This window comes from Protopterus annectens, chromosome 6.part0, assembly GCF_019279795.1.
Source record: "Protopterus annectens isolate FY-2018-M chromosome 6.part0, PAN1.0, whole genome shotgun sequence".
Lineage (NCBI taxonomy): Eukaryota > Metazoa > Chordata > Ceratodontiformes > Protopteridae > Protopterus > Protopterus annectens.
In genome coordinates, this window is record NC_056737.1 from 438748342 (window position 1) to 438773341 (window position 25000).

Consider the following 25000-nt stretch of genomic DNA (forward strand, 5'->3'; position numbering starts at 1 on the left):
GGAAGCAAGATCTAGACGCAACAATATAATAATCAGAGGGATTCCTGAATCCATTCAATATAATGATCTGATTACTTCTATCACACAAATAGTCGAAATTCTGCTCAAGGACTCTGAGGAGGTTAAACAGATGGTCATAGAAAGGGCTCATAGAGCATACAGAGAATCTCAAGCTTCAAATATACCCAGACCTGTTTATGTTAAAATATTGAACTATCAAGACGTAAGCAAAATACTGTTAACTATAAAAAAATCTGGTGGATTTATAATGTGGCAAAACAATAAAATCTCTATATCACAGGATTTACCAACACAAATAAGGCAATCTAGACAAATGCTGGCTCCATATTGTAAGTTTCTGATTGACAAAAATATCAGATTTCAAATTAAATATCCCAATAACCTAATTTTTACTGTGGATGGCATTAAATACTCTGTAAGCACAAAAAAAGAAGCAAGACCTACTTTTTTGAAGCTTTTTAAGGCTCTGCCATCTTCAGAAATGTAAACAGTCCATCTGGCTTTCTGCAACATCAGAGAGAATGGGATTCTTTATTTACGACAATCCGAGGCTTCAAAATCCTTTGTCTGCTTTGTTTCTTGTTCCAGGCCTGATGATTCATCTTCTTATCTTCTTATTTCATAATTCCAGCTGCAACACGAAGTTCCCATGAAGTTTTATGGCTGTACTGAGTGTTTGTAATCCACGAGGCAACAGGAACTGTATTGGAGGAAGCAGAGGGACCGTTTTTACTGTGGTGCAACCAGGAGGTCCGTTCGCGAATTCGGTCCCCTGTCACGAGCGCGAAGGAAAGGACTTGGACTGTTTTCACAGTTTTACTACCTGGGAAGTAAGAAGATCTCCTGGAAAGGTTAAATGAAGCCTTTTGGACTTTTTTTGAAGAAAAAACGACTGTAAGATGTTGCTTGAAGTTAGAGTGTTGCAGGTAAATGCTGTGGAAATGTATTGAGCATTAGAGAAGGAGACTGTAATGTATAATGGCAGAATAAGGTACTGTGGCTTCTTATTTTTTTTTATTTTCTTTTTTTTCTCTTTTCTTTTTTTTCTTTTTCTGTCTCAATGAGTAGATTAACAGGTAAAAATATTGTGCAGTTAATAAACAAAGATTATATAGGTAGTTGCTTTTAAATGTGCAATACAAAGCATTTTCCTTTTTTGTTCTCCTTTCTGCTGTGCTCTTTTTATGCTCTTTTTTTTTTTTTTTTTTTTTTTTTTTTTTTTTTTTTTTTAACCCTTTTGTTCCTCTCTCTGATATAAATGCTCATCACAAGTGAAAATGACATTTTTGTTTTACTGTGAACTGCATTGATATTTATTATTAATATGTTAGTATGTTAGTTGGCAGGGGAGGAATAATGTTGATTAAAATAATTAGTTCATTTAATTCAGTAAATGCAGGGTGTTGAGAAATGTTAAATAATTATGTCCTATCTATGTTGACTAATATTTAATTCTGTTTAGATCAACAAAACAAAATGTTACATGTTATTGCTGTTTATAAGGTTAGAGTGAATTGAAGTACATTAGAATTTTATGGTGCAATTAGTTCATTTGAATATCGAAAATATGATCAGAGCTGTAGTTACTTATAGTAGTGTTTAGTAAGGAATGTCAGAATTAGGCTTTGTAGACGTAGTAGTAGTTGTAGTAGGTTTTTTGCATGGCGTTTTATTAATAAATAGAATTAGTAGGTTAGTTCCTCAGATGGTTTCAAGTAATGTGAAAAACCTATGTTCATCCTGGTCCGAAGGAATAGTGGGTAGGGATGGGATGGCAGTTTTGCTTCCAAATATTTGTTGACAAGCCAACTTATGTTATTCTAAGGTTGCTTAAAAAGAGTAGACATCGATGTACATTTCTACGGATTTTTAAATGTAGATAATAGAATCTTGGAATGTCAAAGGACTCCAGAACATGTTCTTTCACTTGTTCCTTAAATCATCAGCAGGTTGTATTTTATTACAAGAAACACATATGACTAATGACCAGTGGGTGTCAGTGAAAGATAAGAAATGGGTTAGGAAAATTGTGACGGCGGAAGGAACTACGAACACTGCAGGAGTGGCAATTATAATTAAGAATCACTTTCAGGGAGATATTTTGGATATGAAAACGGATCAGGAGGGTAGATGGTGTTTGGTACTTCTCACATCCAAATGGTATGATAAACCTATAGTACTAGTTTGTATATATGCCCCCAATGTTAACCAACATCATTTCATAACTTCAATTTATTCCATTTTACAGTCATATAATAATTGCTATATAGTGATGGGTGGTGACTGGAACTCTTACCAAGATCCGAAATTAGACAAGTTGGGTGCTTCTAAAGCATTCAATAAACAGGCAATGGTAGCATTGAATGAATTGAAAACTGATTTCAAACTGTTTGACCCTTTCAAACGCACACATTCACAAGGGAAAGCAGAAAATTTTACGTTTTACTCAACCTGTCATAAAATGTGGTCGAGAATTGATTTTTTTCTAATTTCAGAGGTATTGATTTCAGCCGACCCTAGTGTTTCTAATCAAGCCAGACAACTCTCAGACCATTCAAAGATAACCTTAACCTTAACCAGTAATAATATAAATACTAAGAGGCTTCGAGGGTATAATTGGTCCTTGAATCCATACTTATTAACCAAGGAGGATATATTAATGGAAGTTAAGGAGATTCTTAAACAATTACTATACAATATTTCCCAAAATAGACACCCGGTAGATATAGAATGGGCTACAATTAAAACGCAGTTAAGAGGATTATTTATTCAAAAAGCTACTTATTATAAAAAAAGTGCAAAATAAGTCTCAATTAGATTTAGAAACTAAAATTCAAGTATTGGATCAAGATCTGATGAGGAACTATAATGAACAGACAGAAACTGAGTTATTTAGGTGTCAGAAAGAACTGTTTCTACTTCATAATAGAAAACTGTCACTTTATGAACAAAGAAATTTAGTAAAATATGCAAATCATATTCAAACCCCTTCGAAAGCTTTAGCTGATTATCAACCAGACGAAATCAACACGGTTAATTTCTGAAATACACTATAACAATACTACATATACTGACAAGGCAGATATCATGAAGACCTTTGAAAAAAATTTTTAATCAGATTTACGGAGAGCAGCAGACACTCTTGCAAGATAAAGAAAGAAAAGATTTTCTACAGAAAATCACTTTCCCTAATATTGTTAAGGATTTCCATAGAAATTTAATCAAACCGGTTGAAGTCGAGGAGGTGTTAGAGACAATCAAGAAATTAAAGCCTCATAAAGCCCCAGGGCCAGATGGTTTGACATCAGAATTTTACAAATCCTTTAGTGAGATTTTGAGCAATGTATTGGCACAGACTTTTAATTATATTATGCGGAATGGAATTAATGATCCTCATTTTAATGCTTCAAGGACAGTTCTCATATTGAAGGAGAAAGGTGATCCCAAAAATCCTGATAATTACAGGCCCATATCTCTTTTGAATATCGACATGAAAATCATGACATCTATTCTGGCGAGTAGACTGAATAAGGTAATAAACTTAATTATATCAGAGGAACAGGCGGGGTTTATGGATGTGAGACAGACCACAGACAATACCTTAACGCTTCATACTTTAATCTCTTATGCGAAACACAAAAACCTGAATTTGTATGCCGTAATAATTGATGCTCAGAAGGCATTTGATAGGGTTAATTTGGTTTATTTATTTGACATATTACCATATTTTAATATACCCCAGGAATTTGTTTCAACGTTAAGAATACTATACAATAATGCATATACAAATTTATTTATAAATCACGAATGCTCGAATAGGATACAAATCAAAAATGGGTACCCGTCAGGGCTGCCCATTATCTCCCATCTTATTTAATCTGTACTTGGAGCCCTTATTTTTACACCTTAAGCAAAATGTATTCTATAATTCTCCAGTTCTGTATGGGATAAAGGTTGGGTTGGCTGCCTTTGCAGATGATTTAAACATATATTGTACCACACCTGTTTCCGATACTGAAAAAAAAATTTGCTGCAATAAGAATCTTTGAGAGAATTTCCAACTACAAGCTAAACTTTAAAAAATCTAAAATATTTCCGTTAAAGACACCCACACCTTTTTCAATGCTACCATTGATAAGACAAGTAACGACGGAAGAAAGGATAAAATATCTGGGGATTGCATTCTCCACTGAAAATAGGGATTTTTTTATAAACAATGTAAAATCAACTGCAGATCAAATAACATTGGATCTAGAAAGATGGAATAAGTTGAAGTTACCACTGATGGCAAGAGCAGCAATTATAAGAATGAATGTTCTTCCCAGAATGTTATATTTTTAGAGCTGCACAACTCAGAATTACGAAAAATTTTTTAAACGGTTTCATATAGGATTGGGGAGATTTCTGTGGGAACCCAGGAAGACGAGAATATCATATGAAAAATAGATGGTTCCAAAAAATAAGGGGGGGGCTGGAGGTACCGGATTTTGAAATTTACTATTTAGTGATTCAGGCCAATAGGATCTTAAAGACGTCATACTTTGATAGTAGTAGTAGAAAATGGACACCCAAATGGGTGCTCCTAACGTATAAGTATACAAGTGAAGTGGGGGTCAATGTTAAAGCTTTACCCTTTCTAAATGATTGAACAATGAGTAAATATAAGTTGATGGAACACATAAAGAGCTATGCAACGGCAATTCAAACTCTTTTTGCTTCCTTAAATTTATTAAAATATATGATGGTATTCCAACCGTTTCATGGGAACCCTAACTTAACAATTGATAGTCAACTGATAGATTTAAAGAAATTCCCCTTAATTAAGGAATTAACTGTACTTGATTTATATCCTTTTCTAGGGGTAGTAGTACATGATATTCTAAAAGAAATGGAACTTCCTATTTCCTATTTAATCATAGTAAGACAGTTGAAGGACTTAGCAATAAACTATTTTAATAACTTTGAAATGAAAGAGGAGGACTTAATCACTTCTCGTAATCTGTGGGAAGCCCTGTTGCAGGATAGAAAATATATAACGCAGCATATAAATTGATAAAAGAGGAAGTACAACAAACACATTCTTTTATCGAGTTACTGGAGGGAGAAATTGATATTGTCAGATGACAATAAGATATTGGAGGCATTCAGTACAACATTAAAGTCTGTATCCCTGCAAAAATTGATTTTTACGCAGTTGATGATTTTCAACAACGCATATTATACTCGTCTCACTCTTCACAAATTTGATCCGAAGAATTCACCTAAATGCCCACATTGCTTAGATCAAACAGCGGATTTGCTTCACATGTTCTGGAGTTGCAAGTGTATTTATAAATTGTGGAATTCATTCAAGTTACAGTTACAAAAAATGGGCTACCAAAACTCAACACTCTCTTGGGAGTTTGATTCTTCATATTCCCCCGGAGAATCTAGGAAAATCAAAAAGGATCGTAATTATGAATATTTGTTTATTAATGAAATTATATATAGCCAAAAATTGGTTGAACCCAGACCAGACATCGTGGGGAAATTTCAGATTGATGGCTATACAGCATATCTTAGCGCATAAACTCTTAATAAGCGACCATAAGAAAAATATCAACAATATAAAAATATGGGAGCAAATTTTTAATATTGTGTTGGCGTAGAGGTGCCTATCCACTTTTTCTCGGGAAAGAGTACAATGTAAAATCAATCTTAGATTAGATATAAGAGGTAGAGACAATACAGTTCGTTGGCTTGATTTGTTATTGTGGGTTTTCTTTTTTTTTTCTTTCTCTCTTTTTTTCTCTTTTTTTGATTATTAGTACTGTACTTATGACCAATATATGAGATTGACATATAATGTGAAGTTAACCTATGGAAGCATTTTGTAAATATTGTACATAGTGTGTGAATTTGTAATATGGTTGTGAAAAACAATAAAAAATGTTTATTGAAAAAAAAAAAAAGAAATCTCCAATTTCAGACCTATTGCCATCCTGTCGCCTCTCTCAAAAATACTGGGAAAATACGTGCATAAGTAAGTCATGGAACACTTCAGGAAAATCTGCTCACTCCCACACAACATGGCTTTCATCCAAAACACAGCACAACTACTGCTCTCCTATCCTTTATCAACACTATTTCTCTCTGTCCAGAGACAACAGTAAACTAGTGTCATGCTTATTCCTAGGTCTGTCTAAAGCATTCACTGCAGTCTCTCACATCTTTCTTCTGGACAAGCTCACTAACCTTAACTTCTCCACCCCTACCATTGCCTGGTTTTCTAGTTACCTCACAGATCAACTACAGTCAGTAAAATGGCTCTCTGCTCTCTCACCTCCTCTCCATATAAAAATGGGTGTTCCCCAAGGATATATTCTTGGTCCACTACTCTTCAGTATCTGTACTAATCTACTCTACCTCCTGCCCCTCAGTCATCCCTTGTATAATATGCTGATGATTCTACAGTCATCACAATTGCTGACTCCCTCTCTGACTTGCATTCTATTACTCAGAAATCCTTCAGCTTTAAGTCTGCCTCTGTAACAACCAGCTAATTCTGAATCCTAAAAAGATCTTAAATCCACTTTTACTATCCATTCTCTAAATAAAACGCCTATCCTAGCTGAACCCAACACAAAACTAGTAGGGGTCATGATAGATGACCAACTGAAATTGATTTACATGTGAACACGTGCATTTAAGAAAACCCATCAAACACTTGGCCTCTTGTACAGAAATAAAAAGTTCCTCTCTAACAAAGCTAACGTCTCCCTCTGTCACACGTGTTTTCTACCAAGCCTATTGTACAGCTCTCAAATCCTCGCTAACCTCCAAACCTCTCTCCTAACTAAACTTGAAACTAACTATAACAAAGTGGCGGCCAAATTTGCTGCAAATCAAAGCTATAGATTCTCATCACACTCTCTCTTCCTCTCTCAGCTTCAACTTATTCACTCTATCTTGTACCAACCATCTTTCTGTCCCAACTTGACCCTCTAATCTCCCTCTACACTCCTAAGACTTTCCATAGCTCAAACCAAGACTTACTACAAATCTGTAAACCCAAGAGCAAAATTGGTCAAAACCTCTACAGCTATTACACTACCATTTCTTGGAACAAACTCCCACGGGAAATCAGAACACTAAAACAACTCAAAAAAATTAAATCGGGTACCAGAGACTACCTAAAAAGTTGCTGGTCATGCCACTGTACTCACCCTCCATAACCTGTCCCCCCTCGCTTATGTAGCTTGCTCTCTGCCCTCATTAGTAATTTTTGTAATGTGATAGCTCCTTTAGTCATCTTATCTAGGTAATTACCTGTTTACTCAATCTTAAAATATTTCTACTTGTACACTACCTGTCAAATCCTCACCAATTTTGACTAGACTGACTGTACCTATTAACTCTGTATACTGTCCTTGTACCTCTTTTATGCTATAGGACAAATTAAGCTCTATAGATAATTTTTACGATTTTGCTGTACCAACTTGAAAATATTAATGTTTGTATACAATGCTGTTTTTCAGTTGGTTTTATTGTAATCATGTCAAGCTTTTCTCCCAGGGCCTGGACAAACCCGGTTGACAAATGTAAAATAAATAAATAGGTGTGTGTGTGTGTGTATATATATATATATATATATATATATATATATATATATATATATATATATATATTGTGTGTGTGTGTGTGTGTGTGTAGATACTCAGTTTGCACTCACTCAGTGTGGAGGTGTCTTTACGATTCTCCATCTTTTCTTAGGGCGGTCAGCATCTCCTCTTTGAAACTCAACAGTGAGAGATGGGGAATTGTAAATTGCATCCTGGGGGCACTTCATGCCATCACTGAAAGGGATTGAAGCTAGTTATGCGTATGGGTACATGTATGGGATATTGTGGCAAATGTGTGACATCTTTTACTTGTAGTAGCCCAGGTTTGCCATGCAAGTTTTTTACTAAGTAACTGACATAGTTCAGGTAGGTTATAGTCTGGTTCAAATGGAAACCCTAGACTTATGAGAGGTCGTGCTGTCCACTGCATCCACAGACATGGCTTGCAGGAATGGATTTGATCGACATTATGGTGACCAAGCATCATGACCTTACTCTGATCCCTTGAGCCAAATTCAGTCTTAATAGAAAATTTGCAGTAAGCTGCATTCATGATTGCCTCCTTGCTTTCCATGTATAATAGTTACTTAGCATTATTTTATGCAACAGCAGGATTGCATTGCTACATTGTATCCATGTGTCATTCATGAACAGATAAAACAGTAGATGTGAGAGTGTTCAATCTCGCCGTTTGTTCTTACACCTGGGTTCGGAGCCGATCCTCGGCTCCGTGTCGGCCACTTGGCAAAGCTCTGCATCGAGAAGAAGCTCGAGACCAACCTATCTCCCACAATCCCCCTCTGCCTTTACCTCAGATCTAGTTTGCCGCTGCAACGTTCGCATCATTTTTGATGAGCTCAGACCACCTCAAGCTAAGATTGTATTTATCTAATAATTTTTGGATAATTTTTCTATACTTCTTTACTTAAAGTTGTTGTGTGTGTGTGTGTGTGTAGTGAGTCGAGGGCTTTCTCGAGTACGTATATAAATTTATATACTTATTTAAAGTTAGTTCCCTCGGGGCCTACCCCACCCTTTAACTTTATATCCTTCATTACTGCTGGATTTGACTTTTATTACTGGATTTGACTTTATTACTGGCTATTACACTGTTTAACTTTTTGGATTTGACTGTACTGTTAACATGTCTGAAAAAGCTAAATCAGGCTTCAAACGGTGCCAATGTGGACAGAAAATGTCTGTCACAGATAATCATAGTTCCTGCGTCTACTGTCTTGGCCCTCTCCATCTGCAAGAAGACTGCTCCATCTGTCATTCTTTCAGTGGAAGGGTCATGACAGATAGGCGCAGGAAACTTATGGATAGAGGCCTTTTGAAGCCTGCATTCCAAGAGGCTCTGGATGCATCGGACCAGACATCTAAATCCTCGAAGGAATCGAAGACGTCGGAGCCCATGTCATCGGCTCCGAGCTCTTCATTTAAAGTTCGCTCACCGGTTCCACAGACCTCGGGGCCGAGTGTTGAACTTTTGTCAGTTACCGAGCCTCGAGTCTTGGAACCGGTGACGGAGCTTCCTCCTCCTGTACTTTTGAGGTCGGCTCCGTCTTCGATTCCTTCGACGCGTTCTTCTAGGCCCCTCTCCGACACCGATGTAGACCGCGTGGTGCAGAAATTGATGGAGAATACGGCCTTGTCCAAACTCATCTCTGTCTCCTCCCAGTTGGTGTTGAGACTCGAAGGCCTTCCCTTATCTCCATCTGTTCCTCCTCCGAGGCCTATCCAGTCTTCGGAGCCGGGAGAGGCTGATCTGATGATTGTGGAGCCCTCTGTGCCGGAACCATCTTTTTCTCGGTCGGCACCGTTCACCTCGACTCCGGACCCATTACCGGAGTCGCGGGGCCGAAGATCCATCCTTGGATTGGGGACCGAGAGTCGGACCGATGTTTCGGTTCTGACTCTCCCTCTCGGAGCCTCGGCTCAGATCGACTCGGCTCTGTCCTCGAGGTCGATGCCATCGGTTCCTGTCTCGGGGATTCCTCACTTTTCTTCGGAACCGAGGGATACCTCGACTCGGGACCCGGGGGCCTTCGACCTCATGAGGAAGGTGTTGTCGACTCAGACAACCATTTCAGCAGAAACAGCTTCTCCTTCCCATAAGGGTCCATTATCCTCCTCTGCACCCACGGCTACATCTAAGCGTCGAGCACCAGTGTCTCAGCCACCCCCAGAGGGTGCCCCCTCTTCCTCGGAGGCTTCATCGGATGCTCCCCCCGAGGAAGTTCCGAGGAAAAGATTGTGTAAGAGGAGACACTTGGATTCTCCACAAGAATCCTTGACATCGGACACTGACTTAGATGAGTCAGAAGGGTCCCCAAAATCACCCTCAGAGGATGTCTCCTTTTCTGACATCCTGGAGATCCTAAAACAGAGAGGTGATTGGCAAGCCCTACCCCCTTCTGAGGATGAGTCAGTCTTGCTGAAGGCATTCGGTGCTCGCCCTTCCTCCTCCTGGGTCACTCCGCCCTTGATGAGTTGATGGAACTGATTGCTCAAGGCGTGGGAGACACCTGACACAGTGGAGCCAGTCCCTAGAAAGCCTAATAAATATATTACTGCCCCACAAGACAAGGCTTATCTCACAAAGGGAGTTCCAGTGGACGCTATGGTGGTGGCAGCGGCCACGAAAAAGGAGATGTCTGAATCTTCCTCATCTGTCCATCCGCCTAACAGAGATTCTAGGACTATGGACAGGTATGGGAAGCGCATTTTTAGTTCAGCGGCTTTTTCCATGTGATCCCTGAACTATTTGACCCATTTCACACGGTTACAGAGGGATCTAATCAGAGTTGGGAGATACCCTCCAGGGTACTACAGATGCTGCTGTTTCGGAGAAAGTTACAGCACAACTCAATACCCTTACATCTATTGTGAACTCGTCCATGAGGCTGATCTCATACGCAGCTGAAGGATCGAGTAGGGCTGCGGCTTCAGCGATTGCTCTTCGCAGACAATCCTGGATGCGCTTATGTTCCTTAGTAAAAGAAGACTTGAAGGCTTCCGCAAACGCCCCATTTGATGGTGCCACCCTCTTTGGCCCAAAAGTAAAGGAGACCCTTACCCGGTGTGAGCAAGAGGGAAAGACTCTGTCTGCTGTCGGAGTCCGTTTTTCCACCCCATCCAGACCGTACCCCAAAGGGCAACGTGGTGGAAAAATGTGGTTTCGAAAACCCCAAGGCTCTTTCCCAGGCACACAGGGTGATGCCCCCTCTAGAGGCAGAGGAGGGGGCAGAGGTGGAAGACGTCGCCCTGGCGGCAGAGGGGGTCCGCAAAACCAAGGTGACAGGGATACACTCCCCGGGAAACCTGTCCAGCACTCCTGAGAGGAGGCCCGACTGTCCTGCTCTGGAGGCAGTCGGGGTCGCTAGCTTTATACCCTCAGGCCTGGCAAAGTCTTACATCAGACAATTGGGTAAAAAGCATTGTTACCAGAGGTTACAGAATTCCTTTTCTATTGCCCCCAATTCCGCAGAAAAGACTCCCAGATGTACCGCCCCATCTGCGAGGCCCTGCAGCTATAGAAATTTCAAAGCTGCTAGAAAAGAGTCATCCAACCAGTCCCAGCGGACCAAAGAGGATTCGGAACTTACTCAAGGTTCTTTTTAGTTCCAAAAAAGACAGGGGACTGGAGGCCAATTCTGGACCTAAGCAAACTCAATACCTTCATCAAGAAAGAAAAGTTCCGGATGGTCACGCTTCAATCGATCCTTCCATTCTTACAGAAGGACGACTGGATGTGCTCAATAGATCTAAAGGACACGTACTACCATATCAAAATGGCCAGGGCGTCCAGGGATCACTTGTGCTTCCGGCTGGGAGCCAGTCACTTTCAGTTTCGAGCCCTGCCCTTTGGTCTGACCTCAGCCCCCAGGGTTTTCACCAAATGTATGGCAGTGGTAGCGTCTCACTTGAGACGCCTGGGATTCCAGGTGTTTCCGTATCTGGACGACTGGCTCCTTTCTGCCACCACCGAGCGTCAACTAATTCAGGCCAGGGATTACACACTACAACTCTGTGTTCATCTCGGAATTTCCGTAAATTTCGAAAAATCTTTATTACAGCCATCACAGCATATCTCATTCATAGGAGCAGAATTGGATACGAGTTGTTTAATCCTAAGGCTTCCTCCAGAAAGAATAGCCTCCCTACAAAACCATATATCTCCTCCTGTTGTCCAAAAAATCCCCAGCAAAACTGGTTCTGAAGGTTTTGGGTCTCATGGCAGCTTCTCTCATTGCGATACCCTTGGGAAGACTGCACATGAGAGTTCATCAATGGCTACTGTTTGCACAATGGTCATTCCAACAGTTACCCCTGACACACGAAATTCACATCACAAACATCTGCAAATCGCAGCTGTCTTGGTGGCTTCAGACTTGCAATCTCTCCAGCAGAAGACCATTTGTGCTACCCACGCCGACAGCTACGGTGACCACGGACGCTTCCCTGATAGGGTGGGGGGGGCATCTTTCAGGGACAGACAGTCCAAGGTGAATGGACCAAATTGGAGTACAATCTGCACATCAATGTTCTAGAGATGAGGGCAGTGTTTCTAGTGTTGCAACACTTTTCTCCCCTTCTTCCTCTAGGGACCATTGCAGTTCAGTCGGACAACATGTCCGTAGTCTGGTACATGAACAAACAAGGGGGGAACCAAGTCTTATCAACTGTGCAGAGAGGCCATGAGAATCTGGCAGTGGGCAGAGTCCACGGGTCGCTTTCTGATAGCAACGCACATCCCGGGGTTATCCATCGTCATAGCGGACAGATTGAGCAGAGCCATCCTGTTATCTCACGAGTGGTCCCTTAAACAATCAATTGCGAAGAAAATTTTTCGCAAGTGGGGCCAGCCTTGCTGCGATCTGTTTGCGTCTCCAATGAATGCCAAATGCAGAAGCTATTTTGCCCTATTACCCCCTCCAGGGGAAGTCCCCATGGACGCTCTGGTTCACAATTGGCCCCCGGGTCTCCTGTACGCTTTTTCTCCTATTCCCCTGATTGCAAAATTTCTACAGAAAGCCAACAAACCTGGAAAGGACAATAATCCTCATTGCCCCATTCTGGCCTCGTCAAATTTGGTTTCCCTTTCTTCAAGCACACCAAATTCGGGAACCCTGGATCCTGGACCCCGAGCCGGATCTGCTGACCCCACTCATCAGGGGCTCCCCACCCGTCGCTCCTCTCCCTCAGACTAGCAGCTTGGCTGCTCCGCTTCCCTTCTTAGCCAGGTCTGATCTTCTTTCCCCTGCAGTTCAAAATATTCTGGTGGCTTCTCATAAAGCTTCCACTACAAAGATTTATACTAGTAAATGGAAGCGTTTTGTACACTGGGCAACTACACAACAATTGGATCCCGTAATAGCCCCTCTTAACAGAGTCTTGGAGTTTTTATCCGAACTGTTCCACCAAGGAGCTTCCCCTGCCACTTTGAGAGTGCAATTGGCTGCCATTTCAAACTTTCATGTGGGAGAAAATGGGGCTGCTAATTATGGCTCATAGACTTTGTAAGGCCTTTCTAAAAGGATCTTTCCATATTAGGCCTCCAGTTAGAACTCCTACATCACCTTGGAATTTGAACCTTCTATTATCACAGCTAATGCTACCACCCTTTGAACCAGCCTCTTCCTGTTCTTTGAAGTTTTTGTCATGGAAAACCCTTTTTCTGGTAGCTATCACATCAGCCAGACTGGTATCGGAACTTCAAGCTCTTTCCGTTAAACACCCATATTTGATCTTTCACCCTGATAGAGTATCTCTTCTCACTAATCCATCCTTTCTTCCCAAAGTTTGCTCCGTCAATAATATTAATCAGTCCATTGAGCTCCCCACCTTTTTCAAGAACCATTCCAATAAGTTGGAATATATGTTGCACAAGTTAGATGTTCATAGACAACTCAGGTTTTACTTGGATAGAACAAAGGATCACAGAAAAACAGACCAGCTCTTTATAGCCTTTGCAGACAGCAGAAAGGGCATGGCAGTTACGAAACTAACCCTTTCCAAATGGCTTTCCGATTGTATTATTTTTGTTTATACTGCCTCTGAGCAGAGTTTACCTGTCAAGCCCAAAGGGCATTCTACAAGATCAATATCTACATCCCTGGCTCATGCAGCCCGCCTACCGTTGGACACTATTTGTGCGGCTGCCACTTGGTCTAAGCCACATACATTCATTACTCATTACAAAGTAGATAGGGTTTCCAGGGACAGGGCAACCTTTGGTTCCACTGTGCTCAGGAACGTTCTCCCATGAGTTCCTCAGGAACATGGAGCTAGGGACGCTACCCAGGTGTAAGAACAAACGGCAAGATTGAACACTCTCACATATAGAAGTTATGTCCTTACCATAACGTTCCATGTGGAGTGTTCATCTCGCCTTTGTTCTTAAATTCCCACCCTCCCACCCTCGGGAAGAACGTCCAGTTTAGGTGTCTGGTTTGGTTCTCCTGCTTCTGCCTTTGTACAGTTGTTGTGGCTGTGTTTCAGCTATGCTTTGCATGAATGTGTTATATTCACTCCCGTTGAGTTCTGGTTTGTTTGCAAACTAGATCTGAGGTAAAGGCAGAGGGGGATTGTGGGAGATAGGTTGGTCTCGAGCTTCTTCTCGATGCAGAGCTTTGCCAAGCGGCCGACACGGAGCCGAGGATCGGCTCCGAACCCAGGTGTAAGAACAAAGGCGAGATGAGCACTCCACATGGAACGTTATGGTAAGGACATAACTTCTATTTTGATACTAAACTATGTAGTATAGGTGATTGCACCCCATTTGTCACATTTGATTTATTTTAATGGTGCAGTGTATCAGTTAACATATAACTGGTCCCCCCCCCCCCAAAAAAAAAAATCCAGTATTCTTCAGGGCTTAGCATGGTTAAATATGGATTATGGAATTGCTTGATGGTTCTTTTTTTTTTAATCTAATAATGCACTTCAGTTGCCTATGTCATGTGATGTAATATGATAATGATATTACAGAATTTTCAAATCTTTTCAAATTGGGCTTTGCAAGGAAAAATCATTAGAGTTTATCAGTTGTATTTTTTAAAAGAAAATTGACAGTCACCACATCTGTATGAATGTGATAGGTGTATAGGAGTTAGTTTTATCAGTATCAGACAACCAAAGGCTGCATATGAGAGAGAATGCTTTGTGCATGTTAGAGTACACATGTGCACACTGTGCATGTGAGTGTCTGTGTGTGTGTGTGTGTGTGTGTCGTGTCTTGCCTCAGTTCCAGTTGATAATTTATATTTGTCCTCGTCTCTATCTGCAGGTGAACTGATGATGAGCCTTTTCTGGTACTACAGGCCCGAGCACATCCAAGGAGGCAGGCGTCCTCGCATGCACCAGGTATATGCTATTTTATTGAAGTCTTGATCAGCATAGAAGGGGCATTATATTTTGTAACAGAATCGAGTGATAAACCTTGCAAATGGAGTGATTTCTGTTTGCTTTTTGAAAAAAGGCATGCCCCTATCTTCCATCTGTGCATACTATCAGAGATGTTTTGTAACATTTTTGACAGTCCTTTTATGTTCCTGATGATATAAGCTAAAGTTGTCATTGTGTAATGTTTGATGTCCTTACATTCACAGCTGCAGTATTCATAACTTATGGGATTCCCTGCCGTGAAGTCCGTCGTCCGGCCAGTCTACCAAAGCCTACCGTTGTTTTAAGGTACGCTGAATGTAGTATAGGTTATAAAGGTGATGATTTTCAGGCATACTGTCCTCAGAACTTTTTTGCCACCAATCTGAACACTGTTTTTAAAAGTCGGTCTGTTTGCCTCCATCTGTTTTTTTGCCAGTTTTTTTTTTTTTTCTGTTTGATGGAATTCCAGTGATTATTCCTGTTTGCTGAAGTCTTCACCATTAGAGATAAGTACCCATTTGGAGTTTTTGTTTTTTTCTTGATATATTTTGTGTTGCTTGGGGTGTTAATATCATCCAAGAAGGGTAATGCCAGTGTAGGAGACAGATTCCCCGTAAAGACTGCCACGATAAGTGCCTTTTTTGCCTAGGAGCTATTCGCGACCATAAATCTTTGATTTGTCAGATGTTCGTCCCGAAAACCCTTCATAGTAGGCTTTCTTCCCTTTCAATGCATCTTGAGAACCATTGTCTTAAGCTTCTTGCTAAAGAATACTATGAATGGAACTTCCTACCCTGAGGGTCAGCTGTCAGGGAAAAAGCTAAGACTGGAATCTTCCGCTGTCCAGCCTCTGTTAGATGTTTCTCCAGAGGTTGTTACAAACCCAGAGACTCACCTGGCTGTGTTGTCAGGTTTCCTTGCAGCGTCCGGGTTGGAGGCCAGTGAAGACCTGTTGGGCAGCACATTTGATGAGGCTTTACAGGTGTCCGTTTCAGGCATTAAGGGGGAACCATGGTAGATTGTTTCCAAGGGGTCTAGGGGGAGTTCCACAGTTTCTTCTTAGCTAAGAAGTTTCTGCTACAGTTGTGGAATGCTGTCCTGAGTCAGAGCCTTCTCAGTTTTCTAAGACAGGCATTCCCTTAAAAAGGAAACCGAAAACTAAACCTGTTTCTTCCGCTCCTAGGGATCCACAAAGTGAGTGTCAGACCTTTACTCAGGGGTTATTTAATACTTTACTGGCATTAAGGCCTCCTCAAGGGTTTTGGTTCCTGCTCCTCCTTGGTCCTCTTCTTCACCTAAAAGGCCCAGGAAATTAAATTATTCTGAGGAAGATCTGGATTCTGATGAAGAATCACTTATTCTACCCAGATGTCTTCTCCTTTGGACTATGGGTCTAAGGAGGAAGAATTTAATAGTCTGGATATTATATCTGAGGAAATTTCCTTTGAGGACACAATCTCTAGGATGATGGAATTTTTTTTTTTTTTTTTTTTTAAGTGGGATTGTGTCCATGTTTCTGATATCCATAACAGGTGCTATGGATTACTGCAGATGGAGTCTCCTAAACCAGCGGCTATTCTTCCTGTCTTGGCTGCTTTACTGGATGTTTTTTCCAATGCCTCTAAAGCTCCTGATTCTCTGCCCCTGCTCCCAAGAAGTCTGATAGGTTTTATCAGGTGCCTGAGGATTGTTCCTTTTTATTCAGATGTCCTACTGCTGACAGCTGTGTAGTGTCTGTAGACGTTGATAAACCATCTCAGTTGCTTCTTTCATCCAAGTTACTGCCTTCTGACAAGGACATCAGAACCATGGATGGGCTGGGTAAGATGATTTATACTTTGGCTACCCTACCTTTTAGTGGTAGGGTAGCCATACATCTATGTATGTACTGGCTGATGTTATTCGTGTTTCACTGTTGCAGTCATCACCTGTGGGGTTATCCCTGCTGTGATGGCCCTCGGTTGGCCCGAATACTAAAGTCAATGTATTTCTGTGTCAGCTGCTGTTGCTTGTTGACTGACTTCAGGTCATCAGTGCTGTAAAGCAAGCCAGCCGACGCCATTACATCAGTCTTTCTTGCCGTGAAGCCCGTAGCAGAAGCAGTTCACAAGTGTGCCGGTCAGTCACTACCAGAGTTCGAATTACATCTGAAAACGTCTAAAGTTAAGTACCCTATTGGGGATCCTTTTTTCTTGCACTAACTGATGTTTGAAAAAGTTAACAATTGTCTTGCTTGTGATAAACAGATCCCACACTGAGACTTCCATTCTTACTGCATCACTTGTTTAGGCCCAGACCACGACATCACCCTTTGCCAGTTCTGTGCCCTCTTTAGCACGAGAACCATTCATCGAAGAGTTCTTATTGTAGACCGGCATCTTTGCTTTCTGAAATGGCATCAGTCAGCCAACAATCCGTAGACATTCCGAAAAAACATAGAGATAGAGAGACAGACCACACAAGGCTATGCCTTCTGCCGATGCTACCGCTAAGCAGGTCATCAGCTCTCCTGAATTCAGTGAGACACTTTCACAGGCCCTGATGCCCGAAACGATATCTACGCAGCCCTCTACCGAGACCCTTTGAGTCCGGTATGCTGCAGAAATCTTCGTCTTCCGAGCCTTTGGTTGTGTCTGCCTTGGTTGGGTCCGGAGACATGACCCAGGCACTGGCTTCTGAACAGGCCTTTCGCAGTACCGATTCTAGACAAAAGAAGACGTCTTCTCCGACTACTGTTTCTCTCAGACCAATGAATACTCCTAGGCCTAGAAGCCAGGCCACGCCTACAAAATCTACCTCTAGCCATCATCTTGCTCCTGCTCCACCACCCCAAGCCCAAATGCTTAAGATGGCAGGAGGATCTTATCTCCCTTATCAGGGGTAGTCAGGCCACAACTTCTAAAAGGAAAAGACACCCTTCTCCTGAAATAATGACAGAGCAGAATTCTGAGGAATCTGATTATTCGGATTTTGAAGAGGAACAACAACCTCTGACTGCTTATGAGCATTCATATGCAGATGAATCCATTCCTTCTGCCTCCCCACCAGAAGACCTTTCCTTTGGGGAAACATTTCACACCCTCAGGGAATGTTTCCACTGGGAATCTCAGGACTTCCCTCAGTCTAAGAAAAGACTAAGAGTTTGTAGACCTTCCCCAGCACAGACCCCTGGCCATCCCAACCTATCTTAGAAGTGGTGGATGATAATTTCCATGAATCCAGCTTAGCCCTCGACTCCCTCCCACCTGCTCCCATAAACTTGACGGGTATTAGAGTACCGGATTCTCACAAATATCTGTACAGAAATCCTGCTGCAGATCCGGAGGTCATTACACAGGGACCTAAAGGAGCTAAGGCTAGTTCTGCAAAGAATCCTATTCCTTCTAACAAGGATTCCAGAGCTCTGGACAAATGGGGTAAAAAAGTATACACCTCTGCAACCTTAGCTCTCAGAGCACTCAACTGTCAGTTCCATATGTTAAAATGTCAACAGCACACTTTGGAACTATTAAATCAAAAGATTTCTACCTTTCCTGACTGTGCAAATTCAAAAGAGTTTGCTGATTTTACTGCACTCTACTTGTCAAGTGGCCAAGCACTCATTGCACTGTGGATATGATGTCTAAGAAGCCTCAAGCAGGGCAGCAGTGTCAGGATCTGTCATTAGGAGACATGCATGGTTGAATGAACAACCTGTCCCTGATCATGTCAAGTCTAAATTAATTGATGCACTCTTGGATAAGGATTGTTTATTTGGAGAAAAAGCAGAAGAGGTGCTTAAAAAGATGGAAACAGTAAAAGATTTCTTTCAGGTTCAACCTCCTAGGTTCAGCAGGAATTTTCCCTCTAAGCACTGGTCCTTTCCTGCAGCTAGCAGACAGTGGCAAGGTAAGCCCCACAGGGACAGACCACCCAGGCCCCTATCCCAGGGACAGCAGAGAACCACTTCCTCCCCAAAGGCAGGGAGTTCTAAGCCATCCTTCTGTGGCAAAAACTCTCAATGACTCCGTCTCCCCCCTCTGCTCTCCTTTCACTCACCAAAAGTTAGGAGGAAGGCTCTCCCTCTGCAAAGAAAATTGGCTTTCTGTAGCAAAGGACCAGTGGGTCTTAAAGATAATTTCTCAGGGATACAAATTCTTTCATCGAACTCCCAATTCCAAGAGGATACCCAGACTTACCCCCCAAATCAGTGGGTAGAGGCATTGAAACAAGTCCAAACTCTCATATCCCAGGGGGCAGTAGAACCTGTTCCTGCAGATCAAACAGGCAAAGGCATTTATTCCAGACTATTCCTTGTTCCCAGAAAAGAGGGTACTTTGTGCCCCATCCTGGATCTATCCATTCCGAACACCTCCCTGGTGGTTCCCAAATGCAAAATGCTAACTTTGAAGCAGCTGCTGCCTATGCTGACAAAAAAATGCCTGGTTAGTGACCCTAGACCTAAAATATGTCTACCTCCACATCCCCATAAGGGAATCCTGCAGGAAATTCCTGTGCTTCAGAGCAGGCTCACAACACATTCAGTTCTCTGTGCTACCCTTTGGCTTATCTACTTCTCCCAGGCTCTTCACCAAATGCTTAGCCCCGGCCATAGCATTTTGCAGACAGCGAAATATACAGATTTACCCTAATCTGGATGACTGGTTAATTCAGCCAGAGTGCAAAGAAAAGATGCTCCAGGACCACCTCTTTGTCAAAACCCTCCTAACTTCCTTAGGATTCACCATCAACTAGAAGAAATCAAAGCAAACACCCTCCATGAAGATCATTTTCTTGGGAGCATTGCTGGACACAGCATCTCAAATGTCCTTTCTTATCCCCAGAAAAGCAGAGCTTCCTGCCTCTCTAGTTTACCCAGCTGGCTTCCAGACGTCACCTCACGGTGAGGAAGTTCCTGCAAGCATTGGGGTACATGGTATCTTGCATCTTTCTAATTCCTCTGGCCAGGCTTCACATGAGAAAACTTAAGTGGTATCTAAAGAACCTCTGGTGTCAGCACTCAGCCTCTAGAGACCTCTCTCCCTCTGATCCCCTGTATAAGGACGGAGTTTATCTGGTGGACAGGGACCTGTGACAAGAACAAAGGTCTTCCCTTCATCCTCCGCCCTACCCGGGTAGACCATCACCACGACGCATCAGATATTGCTTGGGACGCTCACGTAGCAGGCAGGTGCACCCAAGGTCTTTGGGATGCCCAGCACCTTCCCTTACACATCAACCAGAAGGAATTGATGGCAGTACAAAAGGTTCTGACATCCTTCAAACTCCATCTCAGGCCAGGGGTTCTCCTTATCAAAACAGACAACACCACAGTAATGTGGTACATCAACAAACAGGGAGGGACCCAATCTTACCCTCTATGCAGGCTAGTCATGAACCTCTGGCTGACCGCCTCCTCCATGGGATTACACCTTATAGCCCAATACCTACCAGGGATCAACAAAAACCTGGCAGACCACTTAAGCAGAAACTTACTGGACCCCCATGAATGGCATCTCCACAAGAAAATCTTTTTGCAAGTCACTCAGGAGTGGGGAACTCTGGAGGTGGATCTCTTTGCTTCGCACCTCAACCGCCAGCTAAAATTCTGTACCAGGGTGCATCTCCACCTAGCATGGAAGGTGGATGCCTTGACCTTCCCCTGGAACTCCCTCTTTGTGTACGCATTCCCTCCTCTGCCTGTTATCCCCAGGGTACTGATCAAGATAAAGGGAGGAGAGACCAAAGGCCATCCTCCTTGCTCCAGATTGGCCCAGACGGCATACTGCGCAGCCTGACATCACAGCCTCCCAGGCAGCTTCCTCTGATTTCAGACCTCTTGACTCAGGTGTGGGGGGGGGGGGGGTTGCTGCACCCAGACTTGCAGACTCTCAAACTGCCAGCATGGCTAATACTCTAAAAGCAAACAAGGAGCCCCCCTGTTAAGCAAGCAGGTCTTGGGTATCATCACAGAGCTCAGAAGGCCCAGCACCAGAAAATCTTATGCAGGGAAATGGAAATGATTCTGCTCCTGGAGCCAGTCCAGAGGGGGCAGTTCCTCTCAACCTTCCATCCCTCTTATCCTAGATCATCTAGCGGAGTTGCTCAATAGTGGCTTCTCCTTCTCTTCTATTAAAATCCACGCCTCATCCATTTCAGCTCATTTCGATGCACAACAGCCCCTGTTCTCACATCCTTTGATTAAACAATTCCTCAGTGGGGCTTCTAATATCAAACTTCCCAGAAAGGCCACCCACGCCACTCTGGACCTGGATTATGTTTTGGAAAACCTAACCTTACCACCCATCGAACCTGCTGCTTCAGCAGAACTGAAATACCTCTCTTGGAAGACTGCTTTCCTACTAGCTATCACCTCATCCCAAAGAGTTTCAGGACTTCACACACACTGATGGCCATTGAGCCCTTCATCATTTTCCATGCAGACAGGGTCTCCCTGAGGACTAACCCCTCCTATATGCCCAAGGTGGTATCTAATGTGACTGTCAACCAGGCCATACATCTACCCACCTTCTTCCCTAACCCTCAAAACAAGGGGGAAAGAATTCTACACTCACCAGACCTACACAGATGGCTCAGATAGTACCTGGAATTTACTAAACCCTTCAGGAAAACAGACCAACTTCTTGTCAGCTTTGCTCCAGGGGCAGAGGGGAAGCCCCTCTCCAAGCAAACCATTTCCAAATGGATATCACACTATATCAATTTCTGCTACAGATTACATGGGAAACCACCCACTAAGTCTATTCGCACCCATTCCACTAGGGCAGCCTCCACTTCCACAGCATTCCTCAGAGGAGTTCCTGCCAGGGACATCTTGGAAGCTGACACTTTGACCTCTGTCCATACCTTTACAAAGCGTTACCACCTGCCTCTTTTCTCTAAGGCTTGGGCAGGCTTTGCCTCTGCAGTTCTGCAGGGCATGTTTACCCATGCCTAGGTCTCTAACTAATCCTTCCACCCCTCTCCTCAGTTTTGAGAATCCTCCCACAGGTGTTGACTACAGCAGTGAAACGCAAAGAACATGGTACAGTTGTGTACGCTTACCATAAATGTAGAAGTTCAAATGTATTCACTGTTGCTGTCCTGGTTTTCCCCTTCCTTCCCCCTTGTATCCTCTTTCCTTAGGGAGGCATAAGCTTCCTGTGGTGACTTTTAGCCACCAGGACCACTTTACCATATTTCCTTGGGCTTCTGACTGATTAGGGCAAGAAAAACTGATGTAATGGCATTGGCTGCCTTGTTTTATAGCACTGACAACCTGACGTCAGTCAACAAGTGACAGCAGCCGACACAGAAAAATATTGACTCTGATATTCGGGCCGGCTGAGGGCTACCACAGCAGGGATAACCCACAGGTGATGACTGCAACAGTGAATACACTCTGTCTATATTTATGGTAAGTGTATACAATTGTACTTTCTCAGGCTTGTCTGCTTATTTCTGATCTCCCTGTCTCTAAGGGTAAAACGTCTGCTCTTTACTTGCAGTGGACTTCCTCTCAAGTAGTTTGTCATTCTATCTAATGTAGTTACGATGCAGTGAATTCCTCTTGTAGGGCTGCCGCTTTTGGTTCAGTACTGAGGAGGTATTCTTGGCTTAGGTTTCAACCTTTATCAGTGATATTAAGGCTAAGTTTGATGGATGCTCCTCTGGGTAAAAACTTTTTGTTTGAGGAAGTGGCTGCTGGTTTAAATCTCTTAAGGCCAAGGGGGAGGCCTTACAGGAGCTTAAACATGCCTTTGTTTCTCCTTTGCCTAAATTTCAGAGCAACTACCCTTCTAAGCCAGCCATTGTTAGTAGGCAATCTCACCCTCCTGCTTAAGGTAAAAAGGGTGGTAAACAGGCTCCTCCTGCTAACGCCACTCAGACTGAAGGGATTCAAAAGCCTGCCTTTCCTGACACACCAAGTGCTGCCTGACTATCCACCTGTTATGAGCCACATTCCTCTTTCTGTTTACCCTTTTCTGTTTCTCTTCCTGTTTGGCTTCAAATCACCCAGGATTCTTGGCTTCCATCATTCATTCATCAGGGGACCTTCATGGTGTGGATTTCCCATCCTCCTTTTTATGTGCATTATTCAGCCTCCTCAGGAACAACTTCCTTTTTTCCCCAGGGGTACTTCAAGATCTCTTGTCTCAGGGTGCTATTCAAGAAGTGCCTTTGTCCCAAAGGGGGAAGAGGTTTTATTCAAGAATGTTTTAGTGTCCAGAAAAGAGGGTACTTGGAGATTGATTTTAGACCTCTCTGATCTAAACACTTTTCTGAAGGTGCCTTCCTTTTGGATGTTGTCCCTTCAGGCCCTATTTCCTCTCTTACTTCCTCAGTCCTTTCTGGCGTCTCTGGATCTCGGGGATGTTTATCTCCACATTCTGATCTATCCCCTTTTCAGGAAGTTTTTACATTTCTCTGTTGCTTTCTAGCATTTTCAGTTCTGTGCTTTGCCCTTTGGCTTTTCTACTGACCCAAGGGTACTCACCAAATGCCTCGCTCCTGTGATTGTTTTTTGCAGGCTTCAAGGGATCCAAATATTTCCTTACTTGGATGATCTGCTGATTCAGGCATCCTCTCCAGAGGTCCTTTTGCACAATGTTCATTTTACCATTTCTGTTCTTCAGAGCCCAGGTTTCACGATAATCTTCAAAAAGTCTTCCCTGTCTCCTTCGCATGATCATGTCTTTCTAGGTTGCAGCATTCAGACAGTGCCAATGTTGGCATCCCTGCCTTTTCCAAAGGCCTTAACTCTCATTTCTTACTTTCAGATTCTTTATTCCCTGGCCTCCATTGCAGCCAGGGAGTTTCTGGGATCTCTGGGGTCCATGGCTTTCACCATTCCGATGCTCCCATTGGCCAAACTCCACATGAGGAAGTTCCAGTGGCTTCTGAAGTCAGTGTGGCTTCCAACATGCACATCCTCTAGACTTTACAGTTCCTTCTTGAGACAAGGGAGAAGAGGAACTAATGTGGTGGATTCAGCAGTTGTCTCTGAATCCAGGGCTCTCTTTTCATCCCTCTCAGGATCTATTCACAGATGTTTTAGATGTGGGTTGGGAAGCAGCGTTTGTCTGCCTAAAGGTTCATAGAGTGTGTTCACTTTGTCAGCAGAAGGAGCACATAAATGTCAGAGGTGACAGCTCTTTTGCTGACTCTTCAGGCTTTTCATCCCCTTTTCTCTCCGGGGACTCTATAGATACTCACCGGCAGTACCACAGGTTTGGTATGTCAACAAACAGGGGAACAAGATCTTACCTTCTTTGCCAGCTGACATTTCTGGTATGGGATCCGGCTGTCAGGTATCAAGTGCCTTTTCAGGCAGTTTATTCCTTCAGATCAAAACATTGTGGCAGACGCACTGAGCAGGTCCTTTACTCAGTCCCATGAATGGATGCTTCACATGGATGTGTTTCTGGACATGGCTCACAACTGGGGGGTACTCCTCAAGTAGATCTCTTTGCCTCCCCTCTGAACAGGCAACTTCCTCTGTTTTGTGCAAGAGTCCGAGGTCCTCTGGTGTGGAAAGTGGACACCCTTTCATTTTCTTGTCAGGGGATGTTTCTTTATGCACTCCTTCCCCTTCCTGTCATTCCAGGCTGGTTTTGCTAATGTCTTTCTTCATGGCTTCTTAGAGGGCTCTACTGCTGCTTCCTCCTCCCAAGTTTCTTTTTGAGCTTTGGCACTCTCCCTTAAGTTGTGAATACTGCAGCAGTGAATGTAAGGACATAGTACAGCTATGTAAAATCTTATAATGGTAAATGTCCTTGCATTCACCGCTGCATTATTCACTCCCTCCCTTCATCTCTCTGATCTTTTTTCCTTCCTGGATGTGCAAGATCTCTTTGGTTTTCCTTGGACTGCTGTTCCTACTGGGGCATTCAGTTCTGAGGATGGTATGCCTGAACGTCATCTTTATGCTCTACGCTATGGGAGGAGTGTGTAGGTGACGTTCAGCATACCTTAAAGCAACAGTAGACTTAGGTAGACTGACCAGACAA

At 42.9% G+C, this 25000-nt stretch overlaps 1 protein-coding gene across 2 annotated transcripts in view; it reads left to right on the plus strand.

Annotated features, from left to right (window-relative positions):
• Positions 1–25000, plus strand: part of BAHD1 (bromo adjacent homology domain containing 1) — a 790414-nt gene that overhangs the window by 638240 nt on the left and 127174 nt on the right. For both annotated transcript variants that reach the window (XM_044074179.1, XM_044074177.1), the window contains exon 6: positions 14914–14990. In XM_044074179.1, coding sequence (XP_043930114.1) covers positions 14914–14990 — 77 coding nt within the window. The remainder of the gene's footprint in view (positions 1–14913; positions 14991–25000) is intronic.